The following is a 15420-nucleotide window of genomic DNA, read 5'->3' on the forward strand; positions in this document are numbered from 1 at the left end:
GTGATAAAGATAGGACTGTGCCAAAAAGTGCTTCTTTGACTTGAAGGGCGCTGTTGACAAAACACAGCACCAGTTTCATCCAAAAACTGGATGAAACGGATGTTTCTGACTCCTACTCTCTGCTCAACAATATGCAGCAGTTGTTCCTTTTACTGAACAAGATAGTTAATATGAGTTGTTGACACATGTACTGTTTGGTTGGTGTAAATCTTATCAACTCAGAATCATGAAACGTTGTCGTTGTTACTTTGTTTTCATTTCTGTTATTCACCAGGGAATGACGAATATTTTGTTTGTGAAACTTCTGATTTGGGATTTGTGGCCTGTAGAAACTTCATTGTTGTCAGTAGTCAGACGTAACTAAATAAACTTACTCAAATAACGTACTTAAGTACAATTTTGAGGTACTTTTCTTGATTATTTCCATTTCATATACTTTATACTTTAACTACAATTTAAAGGAATATATTGTACATGTATTTAACACCTAACATTGCAGGTTACTTTTTAGATAAAGATTTTACAACCAAAACATATGATCGGTTTATAAAATATTATGCTATAATATTATTATAATAGATTGAACAGCATATGAAGCAGTTCTAAATGACTTCCCCAACCAACTACAATATTAAAGTACCACTTACATATGACATCATAATGAATACTGATCTTTTGATGCTTGAGTTTGATCTTTGCTTACTCACTTTTATTAAAGTACATCTTTTCATGTATTTTTATAGTGTGGTATTGTTATTTTTTACTCCAGTAAATTATCTGAATGCTTCTTCCACCACTGACTGATGTTGCAGAGGGCTCCTAAAGGACTGTGTTTATTCACTATCTCTGCTGCTGTAAAAAAAAGAAAAAGAAAAAAGAAGTATATATATATATATATAGAAGCTTTACTGTGGCCAGAAGAACAATACTGATATAACCTAATAACATTAATCCATGTGTCCAACTTCAGGAACAGGATCGTCACATGCCTTTATATTTTAGAGATGTAATCCCAAATCCTACTTTTTGTTTTTAAAGTATTTCTCTTTCGTTGGAATGATCATAGAGATTTCTTGGTAACGTCATCACTACAGAGCGTACACAGAGCAACTTGTCAACTTATGTTTAGTATTTTTGTCTTTCATTTTGCTTTTCAAAAACAGACAAAAGACAAACTTTTTTTCTACTTCAGCCTTCTCGATTGTGAGAGATTTGCTGCTTTCTTCATTCAATGGGAAGGTGAACTGAATGTCTACATTTTTGATTATTGTGTCAGTGGATTTTTACATGACCTTCTTTATAAGACATAATACACTTTGCAGACTTCACCAGGATATTCACCCAAAACTGTAGTTTGTAAGATGTATGAAATGGACAAGTAGGTTAGTAGCGTCTCCCTTTGAGGTGCATTACAGCACACGGCTACGAATGGAATATTTCAAAGTGTTAGGGGGTATTTACATTCTTATTGCACTCACAGTGGCCCAATAGGGCTCCGGCATGGGGACGTAGGCACTGTGGTGGCAGTGTGAGGTGACGAATAAGGAGCCTGAGCTCTGGCCACAGTCTGTGGCGACATGCAGCCGCTGGTACCTGTTACTCCATTTCCCTAAAAGGAGACACTGGAGCCAATCAGAGTTCAGAACCAGCGCTCGTCGCTCCATGCACAGGCCTTCCCAGGGATCTCTCGTCTGCTGGAGGTCTGGGCCCTGGCCTCAGCTCCCACCCTCCTCTTACAATATTGCCTCTCAGCTGTCTGGCATGTTTTTGCCCCCCACCCCCTCCTCCTTCTGCACACATGCCATGACACTGGCAAACTGTCACAGGCAGGTTCCCCCTTAGACGGCTCCTTCACCAGCTTGCTCAGACAAGATCTCAGATTACAATCGCACCCCCCCAATCACCCACCTCCCCAGTGCCCTGCTTGAGCTTAGTCATATTAACACATCCTTAGGGACCTGAAGGAAGCTCCACAAAGTACAAGTGTGAAAAAAAGATGCTGCTATGTATGAGGAAAGAATCTGAACTTATCTTGTTGATGACATTGCAGTTAAGGGTTTTTAGTGTCCTGATCTCTCTGTCACATTAATTTAAAAGGCATACATTTATTCTTAAAGAAAGTAATTTGACACCTAAAATACAATTTAGATACAGCATACTAATGTAAAAACCATATATAGTAGTCTCAAATGTGCATGTTGTGATTTAAGGATATCTTAGAGCTCCTTAATAACACTATCAAACTGTAATGTAACCATTTGTCCAGTCAAGCCTTTATGAAACTTCCCACTAATCCGCACTACTGTCCATTGCCTTTCCTCTCCAAGGCAACATCTCTCCAGTTTGATGGAGTCCCTGACACAGGATCCACTTTACTGAACCATTTTGCTAAGCAGCACTTAATTTGGGCTTGTGTGAACTCCTGAGCCCGCCCACCGGCCCCCCAGCCTCAGGACGCTGGGACGTATTTAAGGACCCCCTTGCAGCCTCGGCCCTTTGTCCCAGTGGAAACTCCAGTCTTGTGGTTACAACTTGGTGAGTCCCTTTGCAGTCTTCTTTCATTTCAGCCGTTGTTGTTTTTTTGGACCGTAGGGATCAGGAAGGATGAGCAGATTCTGCTGCTGTAGGACATTTTACTGCAACAACATGGATTTTTTTGTTTATAGTGGTTTTAGTTTCTGAGATCAGAGCTGATAATGGGCTGATTAGGGGCAGATGAGGGCTGAATATAAGAGAAGGCAAAGCTGAAAGAAAGGAAAAAAAAAGATAATTGGAAAATTGGTGGCGTTCAAAGTTCAGAGAGTGTTGCTAAATATGGACAGATCATCCAGATTTACCTCATGACCTGCACTCTGCAGACTATACGAAAGATGAAAGAGGGATGCAGGGATGGGATGCTTGCTGTGGTGTGGCAGCCATGAAGCTCTAACTCAACTCAGATACAATCTGAGAAACCTATTAGATTCAATCAATACTGATATACCTTTTTGATTTGAGTATATTAAGTTTGACTGTTTAAATATCAAAAAGAACCAAACAACTCAGTGTGTTATACAAAATGTATTTTCATGAAAGAGATGAAAACCCTCTGAAGTAGCACATAGCATTGTGGGAAACTAAAAAGTCTTCGCTGAAACCCTAAATAATCAAAGTCGAGTCTGCCTATTTTGGCCAGGGCATTCTTAAAAAAATAGATTATTAATCTAATGGAGGCTTTCCTGGTTAAATGAAAATGAAAAGCAGTCAAGTCATTTTCCTGCATCAATAGTAGCTATTTACATAAATGCAGGTTGGTACATTATGGAAACCCTAGAATAAAAATGACCTCTTAAATTATTTTGCACATAACTTCTTTTTTCTATACTTTTTCTAAAATCTTAAAAAAAAAAAAAGTTTAATACCTTGAAATGAAACAATTATGTTTAGCTGCAAGTGTAGTGTCAATAATGTTAAATTGATTTTAAGTTGAAGAGATTATTATACTTGTGCTCTGGTCAGAAGAAGAACCTAACTTATAGCCTCAATGAATGGCATTGATTTGCAAAAGTTTATATAAAATTCAACTATATAGGCCTGGTGGATCAGAGTCAGTCTTGAGGGACAACCTCAGAGGAGGAATGTAAGAGTGGACAGATAAGATAGATGTTTGATTTTCCAGAGATGCTTAGTGGTAATTGCATAATTGGCTCATTTAGAGTTTTGTCAAAGCACAATTTTACTGCTTCATAAGTCTCATTCGCAGTTGCTGAATTCCATGTCAATAATACCGAGAATGCAACAACAGCCATTTAAATTGAACTTACTGTACAGATTTTGATTTGAATGAGGAAGCCTGTATGAGAGGGGGGGGGGATGCAGGATGCACTTGGGATGCAGGCTGTGTCCAGAGATCCTGGAAGGATCAGAGCACATGGTCTGGCTCCAAACAGAGGAGAGCACTATGTGGCGACAGCTGAGGAGACCAGGCCTCCTCCTGCCACTTGTCAAAAGACACAACGCCTCAGCTGTTAACTGGCCCTGGAATAATGATGAGATACAGAGGACAGGTTGTGGGGGCAAAGGAGGATGACAGGCGTCCCGAGGCTTTAAATAGACCTATGAGTGTGTTTGTGTGTGTGTGTGTGTGTGGGGGGGGGGATGTCCTGTTTTGGCTTTCCAGGCAGCTGTGATACTCAGAGAGAGGAGATTAGAGCACTCAGAGGTGTCTTCATACTAAACATAGTGCTACAGTGTTTCTCAGGATTGCAGTTTTGTTTTTTTCATGTTATATAAGAATTAAATGTAAATATTACACTTGATAGGGGTATTATTTCCTGCAAATATTCACCTTGATTAACTGAAACTTTGTTAAGAACCTTTAAGAGAGCGAATAATGTTCAGTGTTTTGATGTAAACATTCCGGTGGATATTAAAAACGTTGTGTTGACGTTTTGCCTGTGTTTCCATCCTCTGTCTTGTACACAAGGCCAGCCCAGAATAGACCAAACATGTGTGACGACGACGAGACCACCGCCCTGGTGTGCGACAACGGCTCTGGCCTGGTCAAGGCTGGGTTTGCTGGTGATGACGCTCCCCGTGCTGTCTTCCCATCCATTGTTGGACGCCCCCGTCACCAGGTAGGAATTCTGAAAGACCCACAAGCTGTTAAAATGTTAAATTTTTTGTAGCTTCATCACAGGCTGTCTGTATGGGTCTGTGTTGTTCCTGAGATTCTGAGATGTGTTTGCTTTGTGTTCTCAGGGTGTGATGGTAGGTATGGGTCAGAAGGACAGCTATGTGGGAGACGAGGCCCAGAGCAAGAGGGGTATCCTGACTCTGAAATACCCCATTGAGCACGGCATCATCACCAACTGGGACGACATGGAGAAGGTGAAGAAAAACAGCAATATCTTAATATATCTTTATTTATTATTGGAGCCTAGCTCTGAGTCATTTTACTTCTATCCCTAACATAGTCTTCACTGTTCCTGTTTCACAGATCTGGCACCACACCTTCTACAATGAGCTTCGTGTGGCCCCAGAGGAGCACCCCACCCTGCTTACTGAGGCCCCCCTCAACCCCAAGGCCAACAGGGAGAAGATGACCCAGATCATGTTTGAGACCTTCAACGTCCCTGCCATGTATGTGGCTATTCAGGCCGTGCTGTCCCTGTATGCCTCTGGTCGTACCACCGGTGAGTCTCTACCATAAACTCCATGACTGTGTAACATCGCAGGTCGATAAAATACACACACTTTATGTGTTGTCTTCTGACAAACTGCTGCTTTTTGTGGACAGGTATTGTGCTGGACTCTGGTGATGGTGTGACCCACAACGTGCCCATCTATGAGGGTTACGCTCTGCCCCACGCCATCATGCGTCTGGATCTGGCCGGTCGCGACCTAACTGACTACCTGATGAAGATCCTGACTGAGCGTGGCTACTCCTTTGTCACCACTGGTAAGAAAAGCACCAGCAGCTAACTGGAAACACAAATCGGATGACTTATAAGATTAAGAAAGGGTTTTCTGGAGGTTCATGTACACTATGTATGTAACATGGCAACATGGCAACAAGTGACAATTACAGGCAGTGGTGGCAGAAGTAGGCCCGCTACTAGTAATAATACTACAGTGTAAAATACTCTACTGTATAAGTCCTGCATTCATCATTTTACATAGTAAAAGTGCAAGTATTGTCAGCAAACATACTAGTACTCTTTGATACCTACGCCCTAAAATTTGAGGGCAAGATAGTTAGCTTTTATTTTCTTTAGACATTGATATCTCCACATTGGCTAAACGTATTTTTTACCATTCAACCTGCATTTAGAAACGGCCATCTCCCTTTATCCATTTACAACTTGAACTACAAAGATAACCCTTACCAATCTCTTACAATTTTATATTAAGAACATAGGACCCTGGGAACATGGGGATGAACCCCCATAAGCAACTGGTCATAACAGGCAAAGTAAGGCCGTCACAGCAAAACCACTGACTTTATATAATTGAGCAAGGGTTGGTTTTATTTCTCATGAATATTAATTCAACGTTTCATTTATAAGGGAAAGAATGCAGTATTCCATATTTTAAGTTTCAGTCTTACTTTAACCTTTAGGCTAACATTTGCCACCTTGAGCTAAGTAACTGGTCATACCAAGTATGGCATGGCAGCATGAACCCCAATGTATAGCTCATGAATTATACGTTTTATTTGTAAGAGAAAGGTGTTGTTTTTTCTTTCAGAAAGCTGTTTGTAGATTATACATCATGTGTGAGTAATGAACTAAACTGTGATTGATTTTCTCCCTCAAGCTGAGCGTGAGATCGTGCGTGACATCAAGGAGAAGCTGTGCTACGTTGCTCTGGACTTCGAGAATGAGATGGCCACCGCCGCCTCCTCCTCCTCCCTGGAGAAGAGCTACGAGCTGCCCGACGGTCAGGTCATCACCATCGGCAACGAGCGTTTCCGCTGCCCGGAGACTCTGTTCCAGCCCTCCTTCATCGGTGAGTCATAACAGCTGATCACCAACACTCAGCAGCTGTGAACACCACATATTCTGCAAGTCACACTATATCTGATCATGTTTCATATGTGCAGTGAATGCGAATGTACTTCACCTTGCGGCCAAAGGGAGATCTTTTCTTTTTCAAATTAATAATAGTATTTTTTTTTTTTAAACTGAAATTCCACAAAAATAATGTAGCCTATTGCATTTTTGATATTTCAGTGCCCTCTTTAAAATCTCTTTTTAAAACACATTTTTATGGTCACACTTTCTCCTCTCGCCTGCCCAGGTATGGAGTCTGCTGGTATCCATGAGACCGCATACAACAGCATCATGAAGTGCGACATTGACATCCGTAAGGACCTGTACGCCAACAATGTGCTATCTGGTGGAACCACCATGTACCCTGGTATTGCTGACCGTATGCAGAAGGAGATCACCGCTCTGGCCCCAAGCACAATGAAGATCAAGGTGAGCTCTCATCGACGAGCCCTGACCAGTTCAATCAGGTTGACAGGAAGTGTCTGAAGCTCAGTATGTTGTTAAATGCTCTCGTACCAACCTGTACCTCTTCTCCTCCCTGTAGATCATCGCTCCCCCTGAGAGGAAATACTCCGTCTGGATCGGCGGCTCCATCCTGGCCTCCCTGTCCACCTTCCAGCAGATGTGGATCAGCAAGCAGGAGTACGATGAGGCTGGCCCCTCCATCGTCCACAGGAAGTGCTTCTAAACTTACAAACCAGCACCAAAAAAAACAAACCAACCAGCTACACCAGCTTTCCATCCATATCTGTATTTCTACTGTGTCTTTTGCTGTATATACATGTTCTGTTTTAATAAAAATAGTTGATTTTAACAGTAACAGTCTGGAGTGTTGGAGTCTCAATATACAGGTAGTGAGCATGTCCATGAACATATAAGATGGCAATATGCCTGTTGATTCAGCTCTTAAATGCCTTTAATTAATGTGTGATTTCACTTTTAATAGATGATCTTTCATTTTTCCACTTAAGAAAGAAACTGTTGTAATTTCCCCTTTGAAAAACCTGATTTAGAAAAAAACGCTTTTTAATTATTTTCATTATATATCACAGAAAATTGTCTTTTTCTCTTTAAGAACATATTTTACCATCAGGTGCTGGAATTAAAGAATTTAGATCTGTTTGCAGATTATTCTATGCCCAAAGTGCATAGTGGGAAAATACAGTTTTCCCCAGATCTGTCCAAACCCAGGTTACATACGTACATATCTACTGTATGCATTTTTAGATTAATCCATTCTGGGAATTGTTTTATAAAAGCTACATTTTGGAACATGCAAACAAAAAACTGTGTGGATGGAAGGCCACAATGGAAAGAAAGTAGTGTGTTTATGGACTTAGGAGGCCTGGTGTGGCTGCTCTTTATGAGTGTTTCACAGCTGAACAACTTACTTTTGCTCTGAGATTTTGATTGGGATTATGATTATCATGACCAATACTTTACCACAAAAGTTAAAGTCAATTTTAGTTTTAAGTTAAAATTTCATATCTCCCACCTTCCCCATGTGCCATGAACACAACACTTTCCTTTCATTCCTCCTCACCTGTGCCACAGGTGATATGAATGAGCATTATCAAGCCAGCCTCCTTCATTCACCAGTGATTTTACAAAGTGAGTAAAGCAGATTGTGGTGTTTCAGTATAAGGTTGCTGAACTGCGTACTTTTTAACATCTCTCAGTGAAATTTAAATCATGAAGGTTACAGATTGTAATGTGATTCGGTTTCACCTTCAAGTTATTTATGGGATAACTGTGAAGAGCTCTGAGAAGAAAAAGGAGAGACTGTTCATCGGTGGTACAAAGCTCTTCGGTGTTCCTCTGGAGATTTTACCCAGGCAATACATTCCTGTGTTTGGACTGGTACCCTGGTGAGCAGTAGTAGAGAAAGTTTCTGATATTAAACCGTAACAGGTCAGAGATGAATCCTTTGTTTGATCATGTTGTGTCTCAGCTTTTTGGTGGATGCGTGTTCATTTCTTCTGGAGCGTGCTGGGACTGTAGGCCTGTTCAGAAAACCAGGCTCTCTTCCTCGCATTAAGACCCTCAGGGTGAGATTGTAACCTATTGACCTTTTTACTAATGGAAGTTCTACTGGAGCAATATCGCCATCTGGTTGTTTGAGCAAACACTGGTTCTGTATCTAATCTGATGTGGCAATATGTCAATAATGTTGCCCTCCTTGTGTCTGTTTCAGGCCAAGCTGAATAGAGGAGAAGGGTGTCTGTCCGCAACCCTCCCTTACGATGTTGCAACGCTCATCAAACAGTTTTGCAGGGAGCTGCCAGAGCCTTTGTTCCCCCCTGAGCTCCACGCAGCATTGCTCAAAGCCCAGTCGCTGTCCAACCTGCAGGACAGAACTTCAGCCCTCCAGCTGCTGTCCTGTTTGCTACCTGCCAGAAACTCCTCCTGTCTGCATTACCTGTTTGACTTCCTCGCCGCAGTCTCCCAGAGGTTTGAGAGAAAAATAATGTGGGGAAAGATTGTCTTTAAAAGCCTAAAGAGATTAAAGTATCTGTTATTTCACAAGAAAAAGAGCAAAGAAAATGGGGAAGAGTCAATTTGGTGTAACAAATAGATTTTTGAGTTGTCATCCCTGTAATCGTCTTGGTACCCCTTTTGATTTAACGAGAAACCCCTTGATGGGGTAGTTTTGACCCCAGGTTGGGAAGTTGTCTGAAGTGATAGCAAGTAGAAATGGCCTAAAATGATGGGCTATTTCCTTTTTTTCTCTTTTTTTAAAGTGTAAGTTTAATGAGGATGTTCTTAGACAGGATTCCACACATTTTTAATACCAATTTAATTTCTCTAAATGTAATGCACTGCTGTCAGATGCCCCGAAAACTTGATGACCAGCTCCAACCTCGCTATCGTCTTCGCTCCGTGTCTTTTACCGCCTCCCAACAAGGCAGAGATGTCTGAAATGCGACTGGAACTCAGAGTTCTCGTCCTACGCACATTCATTGATAAGCCTGACTTATTCGGTAACAAACCAAATCATTCTGTCTTGACACTTTCATTTAGTTAAGGATATATGTTTACTGACTGGATGTCTGCAACGTTTATTTGCTTTAGGTGTGATTCCTAAAGCTGTAATGGACAGTATGGAGTTTCTGATGAATTTCCATTTTCTGAAAGATACAAAGAGAGGACACAGAAAAAGACACGGTTTTAAAGGTAAAACGTATAAAGCATTAGAAAAATGGAATAGTGCCACTAGCTTTGTCTTACCTGAAAGCCTCCTTTCATTTAATTTGCTCAAACACTTGCAGTGACACGGTCTGTGAAGACGATGCCCTGGGTTCAATCGAAGGTCAGCCCTCCGGCCTCTGAGCAGAGCCAAGAGTTCACCTCAGGAGACAGACCATCACTCAGGAGAAGCCTCGGCCTCGAGACTTTCCCCAATGTCCTGCTGTTTAGGACCTGTATGCCTCGTGCAGGTAAACACAATATGAAGAAAATGGTGCTGTAACAGTTAAAATGTCCCAGTTTTGTACAGAGCGTGATATTAAAATTGTCCATAGAACACGATTTCAGTCCTGCAACGACTTTGTTGGACAGCGGCAGCCCCCTTGGCAAAGACGCATGCAAGACCCTGCAGGAGAGACTAAAAAAGTAAAGTGTGTGTGTGTGTGGATAATCTGTTAACAATTACTCACTGTTGCAAAATATACATATTTAACTGTACTTATTAGTTTTAGGGATTCTAAAACTGTTGTTGACCCTTTTTCAGTTTAAAAACTACAACTCTAAAACGCGTAAAACTGATCTTCTGGTTTGTTTTCAGAGATCTGCGTTTGGGTCGTTTCCCGAGGTTCACCAGAGAACAAGATGCACACAGCTCTCCTGTGCTCACTGGTGCCGGGAGACTACAGCTCACACCTAGGAGAAAATGCTTTTCACTGTAAACTTTTTAATAAGAAGTTGTCATGTAGGCTATGCCCCAAGTTACTGCAGCATTTAAGGTTATGTCTGATGATGAACTGGTTTATATTTATAAGGTGGTTTAGTGTCTTAAATCAGTTCTTAAGTTAAGTTTTAACATTTTAATGAATTTATGTATTTGACTATTTATTTCACTGCAAGAATGCGTTCACCGTACTTTATTTCAAGTGAATAAATTAATTTTTTCGAAAAATCTGATGGATGGATGCATGCATGCAAACTAAAGATTAAACTCAATGCCTGGAATTTTTTTTTTTTTTTTAAATGGGCTGTGAAGGTTTAAGAAACCAAAAAAATAAAAATACATGTGAAAACGGTAATATAAAAAAATTAAAACAAATTGGATAAGCCAAAAAAGGCTAGTTTGTAGCCTGATTTCTCTTAATTTAGCCTAATATAATCACAATGCATGCTGGTGAGTCATTTATCACACTAACCACCTAAACAGATAGTTGCAGATGATAATGGTGACGATAATTTCTTCTCAGAAATGTATTAAAAATGACCATGTTTTGATGATATATTATGATCCCAGCAGCAGAGACTTTCCTTGTGGCTCCTCTCGCTTCAGTTTTAGTGGGCCAATAATTGCCATAATCTAACAGCCAATGAGAAGAGAGGACTTTTGGTATCTTAGCAACTGCATCTGAACCGTGAAGTGAGGTGGATCGCATCATCCTGCTAGGTTGCGTAATGGGCACTTCTGCTGACAGTGGAAATGGACCTAGTTTTTTTTCTTCAAAATAAAGTAGGAGAAAATGTATGCTAAATCAACTTAATATGAATTAATGTCGGCGAAAATTGGCGAGAAACATTTTGAAATCACTTTTTTCATCGTGTTTGTGAAGCAAGCTTTTATTCTGGAGACCGGAAAAACACGATTTTCTTCTGGCCAGCTTGATAGAGGTCTCGCGCAGTACGCAGGTCCAACCATCACCAATACGGTAAGGTAAGAACAGATACACAAAAAATCCTGTTTTGGTCATTTGTGATGTTATCTCGCAATAAAAGTATACATGTCTTATAATAAATGTAATTAAATACAGTTTTTATTATAATTGATGGTGTTTTATCCGTTTAATAGACATATTGGCTATTTATAGACCATTTCATCGGCCTTGGCTCTGTTTTCAGAGTGAGTGGCGCACCTTCCATTTACAGACAATGTATAGCGTTGTACGGTTTCTACACAACAGATAACATGAAAGCATCACTACACACACACACCGATATGGCAACTAGCTAATTAACCTGTCATGTCACGTGTCTAACAGAAACTGCAGCAGTGTTTGCACATGATTACTGTCATCTTTTGTACGGTAGGCTAATGCTTTTCTTCGGCAGATGACAGAAATGGGCTCGGCGGTTCGGTTATCGTTGCTCGGCTTCCTCCTGTGCCTGCATGTCGGCAGAGTTCCAGCCCGCAGCCCCCGCACGGCGGACCAGGTGTCTGAGGCCGACATCCAGCGGCTCCTGCACGGCGTCATGGAGCAGCTGGGCATCGCTCGGCCCAGGGTGGAGTATCCCGCACATCAGGCCACAAACATTGTCGGGCCTCAGAGCATACAGGGTATGTTGGGTGCTTTTTGTTGTTGTTGGTGAAACCAAGAAAAATAGCCTATTCTATAGCAGAAATGATAAGGGAGACATGCAGATGGGGGTGCTAGTTGCACCCCCATCTACTGTCCACGTCTCCCTTATGCAAGTGCTTGTCAAACACATGAGGCTGTAGCTTATATATTTATTTTAAAATAACGTTGGGCTACTATACAGTATTTGTCCTATATCATCGGTCTTAATTCAGTATTTTTGTTTTGTCCATTTTTTCTTCTTTCCCTCATTCTGATAAAACAACCCAAAAAAGTAGCCTAATATAAAAATAACACTAACACGGGATATAAACAACCCATTGCTTTGGGTTTGATTGTGAGCCATGATTGATTTTCTAACATAAAATGGACACAAAATTAGGTCAATTTTGACAGTGATATATTCTTTGTCCCACTGTATCATCTGCCTTAATGGCCGCTTTTACTTTTTTCACACGACAACGAAAAACATCTAATCCTCAGGTTTGAGACGGTGAAACCAGAGAAATGTTTTTTGCATTTCTGCTTTAAAAATGACTGAAACAATGAATCGATTATCAAAATAGTTGCAGATTAATTTATCATTTATTGAGACCCATTCAAATGCGTAATGCAAGTAATCTCATTGATCATTTCTCAGGGGTTATATGCAGCCAAAGATGCTATAGATACATTGATGTCTGTACTTGTATTCTGAAGCTTTGGTAGTGCTGCTGTTTTTGTAGTGGTTGTAATGCTTGTTGATCTCCACAAGGTGGTGCTCACGAGGGGCTGCAACACCTCGGCCCCTTTGGCAACATCCCCAACATTGTGGCCGAGCTGACCGGCGACAACGTTCCCAAAGACTTCAGTGAAGATCACGGGTACCCAGACCCTCCGAACCCCTGTCCCCTGGGAAAGACCGGTAGAAAATCTTGTTCATTATTGATTCTCATACTAATGTCTCAGGATAAACTTTAGGGCAAATGTTGCTGTTAGTACTACAGTACTGAGTCTTTTCTGTTCTTTATTGAATTAATTTGCTGTTTTTGGAAATTCATTTCTGTGCCTCATCACATTCACAGCAGCAGACGGCTGTTTGGAAAACGCTCCAGACACAGCCGAGTTCAGCAGAGAGTTTCAAAAACACCAGCACCTATTTGACCCAGAGCACGACTACCCGGCCCTGGCGAAGTGGGTGAGTACAGAGCAGGACTGTAACTTTTTTTATTTATTTTTTTTTATCATGGATCAATCAAATGGTTAAATGTGCTCCTTAGTTCCCAGAGTTTCAGATTGCTCATTTAGTCCAAACAACAGTCCAAAGAGAGTCAAATTAACAGCAAATATTGATGAAACGGGTGATTAATTATCAGAAAAATAATACCATGCACAAATACCTCATTACCGCTGAGTTCTCCAGTTTTTCACCTGCAAATCAAGTATGCCTGCTTTTACATTAACTTTAAACACAATATCAGGTGCACATGTGAACCAGGTGAAACATACATATTTAATATTCCTTTTACATTCATTTGGGACATGCTTTTGTTCAAAGCAACTTGGCATACATTGCTTAGAAATAAGAGCTACATGTCACCAAAGAATGGAAGTGCAACCCTCTCAGGAAAACTAAGAGAGGGTGTTCTGACTTTTACCATTTACAAGATCAAACAAAACTTGTTTGTAATTTGCATGGATTCATTCCTGTCTCTTGGTCTGGTCTGAAGAAAATACCTCTTTAAGTGTCTGTATTCCTTGAGTAGGGATTCAGGCAATTTGTTGACTGTAAGTTAGGAACAAAGGGACTGGCTGTAAAACAACGGATACATGATTGAGTGTCTGTTTCCTTTCAGAACAAGGAGCTTTTGTACCAAAAACTGAAGGGAGGACCGAAAAGAAGAAAAAGGGTATCGTGTTTGTTGTCTTCTCTCTTTTGTATTATTGTCTGAGAAACCACATCACCAACACTAAACTCTGTCTCTGAAGGGAGCGATGTACTCTTAAACTCACTGCTTTAGATGTCAAGTGATATTTTCTGCTACAAGCTAAGAATCTCACCCTGAAGTTTTTATGTTTACAGTGTGTACAGTAATACATTTCACTGCCTCTCTGCAGAGTGTCAACCCATATCTAATGGGCCAGCGGCTGGACAATGTGGTCGCCAAAAAATCTGTTCCTCACTTCTCTGAGGAAGAGGAGGAAGAGGCACCGATCGTCTCTGCTGCCAGCAAATCCACCACCTAAACTCCTGCGCCTGCAACACTCTCAGATACGAGTTTGTAACGCAACATATTTAAGCATTTTGATTAATAAGCGTTGGATTTGTGACTTCAGTGCAAGTACTGTGAAATAAGGAATAGTAGGCAGATATAATTAAGCATCTTGAAAGTAGTTCATGTTTTTTATTGTAATCATATTAATTAGCCCAGATCTTGTTACTAATTAGGCAGAACATACTGTATATCTGTCTTACTACTGGTGCTCTTATTTTAAACATACACCTGCCTTTATTAAAGCATTAGGATCCGACTGCTTGGTCCACAGAAACATTTTAGGGCTTTTTCTGACTCATGACAGAGAAAATGCAAAAACTCATCAGAAAATCAAAGCTCAAAGTAGATTGGACTTTGTGTTAAGATTTCTTTTGTCAGCTGCTGTTCAAGGTCAAGAACGAACCATAATGCTCAAAAAGCCAACTGTTATTACTCTGCAATTTGATTGTAAGCCAAACATCAGTTATAGTGTTCAGTATCTGATTATAATTTTCAAGATCTTGGCTATTTATGGGGAAAGATGCGATTCAACTATTACCCAAAATGCTAAAATACAATGTGTTAACATCTTGAGTGGCAGTGTACAGTATATCTACAACTGTATTATAAGAAGTTGTATAAAGATTTGTTGATTTGGAGAAATGTCGAATGAGTTATTATTCATGACTGTACAGAAATCCATTTCCACGCACTGAAGTTTCTGAAGTTTAAGTTTTCTGTCTTGATATAACCAGTTAATCACTTCCGTGTCTTCAGAAGCAAAGATTCAATACAAATCACATTCTTGGAAGTTAATTGTAAACTGTAGCAGCTTTGCTTTGTCATTTAAGGGGTGATTGTGAACTATGTCACTGTGGCATGGCAAAAAATTGTACCTCTTATTTAGATCTGTATCTATTGTCTTCTCCATACTGCAGTAATGAGTCTCTACAGGCAGCACTGAATCTTTTGTGTCACTTCATTTTTGTTCTGTAAAGTCAAATAAATGATCTATCTGCATTGACACGTTTGGAGTTGGGTTTTTTCTTTCTTCCTTTCAGACAGATAGTGAGGATCAGGGTTTGGGGGCGTGTTCTGCTGAAGCTCAAAACTGTTTAGAAA

General features: G+C 40.4%; 2 protein-coding genes across 4 annotated transcripts; both read left to right on the forward strand.

The window, feature by feature from the left end:
* Positions 1 to 2510: 2510 nt before the first annotated feature.
* Positions 2511 to 7297, forward strand: actc1a (actin alpha cardiac muscle 1a). The gene is made up of 8 exons (XM_078275020.1): positions 2511 to 2535; positions 4466 to 4616; positions 4741 to 4869; positions 4979 to 5174; positions 5279 to 5440; positions 6298 to 6489; positions 6781 to 6962; positions 7078 to 7297. The coding sequence occupies exons 2-8, from the start codon at positions 4488 to 4490 to the stop codon at positions 7219 to 7221; spliced, it is 1134 nt and encodes a 377-aa protein (XP_078131146.1). The 5' UTR covers positions 2511 to 2535; positions 4466 to 4487; the 3' UTR covers positions 7222 to 7297.
* A 4027-nt stretch (positions 7298 to 11324) lies between these two features.
* Positions 11325 to 15322, forward strand: scg5 (secretogranin V). Of its 3 annotated transcripts, none has more exons than XM_078274472.1 (6): positions 11325 to 11424; positions 11820 to 12045; positions 12819 to 12968; positions 13129 to 13241; positions 13900 to 13953; positions 14162 to 15322. In XM_078274472.1, exons 2-6 carry the CDS (start codon positions 11820 to 11822, stop codon positions 14288 to 14290), a joined length of 672 nt encoding a protein of 223 aa, XP_078130598.1. In that variant the 5' UTR covers positions 11325 to 11424; the 3' UTR covers positions 14291 to 15322. The 3 variants fall into 3 exon arrangements, with proteins under 3 accessions (XP_078130598.1, XP_078130600.1, XP_078130599.1); XM_078274474.1 differs by having other exon boundaries at positions 13132 to 13241; XM_078274473.1 differs by having other exon boundaries at positions 11326 to 11419.
* The last annotated feature ends 98 nt before the right edge of the window (positions 15323 to 15420 follow it).

The sequence above is a fragment of the Sander vitreus genome, chromosome 18 (genome assembly GCF_031162955.1).
Source record: "Sander vitreus isolate 19-12246 chromosome 18, sanVit1, whole genome shotgun sequence".
In the NCBI taxonomy this organism is placed as follows: domain Eukaryota; kingdom Metazoa; phylum Chordata; class Actinopteri; order Perciformes; family Percidae; genus Sander; species Sander vitreus.

Bases quoted from the DNA above. Each gene is read 5' to 3' on its own strand.
- scg5 (XM_078274472.1), top strand. From the start codon at position 11,820: ATGACAGAAATGGGCTCGGCGGTTCGGTTATCGTTGCTCGGCTTCCTC. The intron at 13,242-13,899 runs GTGAGTACAGAG...GTTTCCTTTCAG, and splicing joins ACCCGGCCCTGGCGAAGTGG to AACAAGGAGCTTTTGTACCA. The intron at 13,954-14,161 runs GTATCGTGTTTG...GCCTCTCTGCAG, and splicing joins GACCGAAAAGAAGAAAAAGG to AGTGTCAACCCATATCTAAT.
- actc1a (XM_078275020.1), top strand. From the start codon at position 4,488: ATGTGTGACGACGACGAGACCACCGCCCTGGTGTGCGACAACGGCTCT. The intron at 4,617-4,740 runs GTAGGAATTCTG...TTGTGTTCTCAG, and splicing joins TTGGACGCCCCCGTCACCAG to GGTGTGATGGTAGGTATGGG. The intron at 5,175-5,278 runs GTGAGTCTCTAC...TTTTGTGGACAG, and splicing joins TGCCTCTGGTCGTACCACCG to GTATTGTGCTGGACTCTGGT.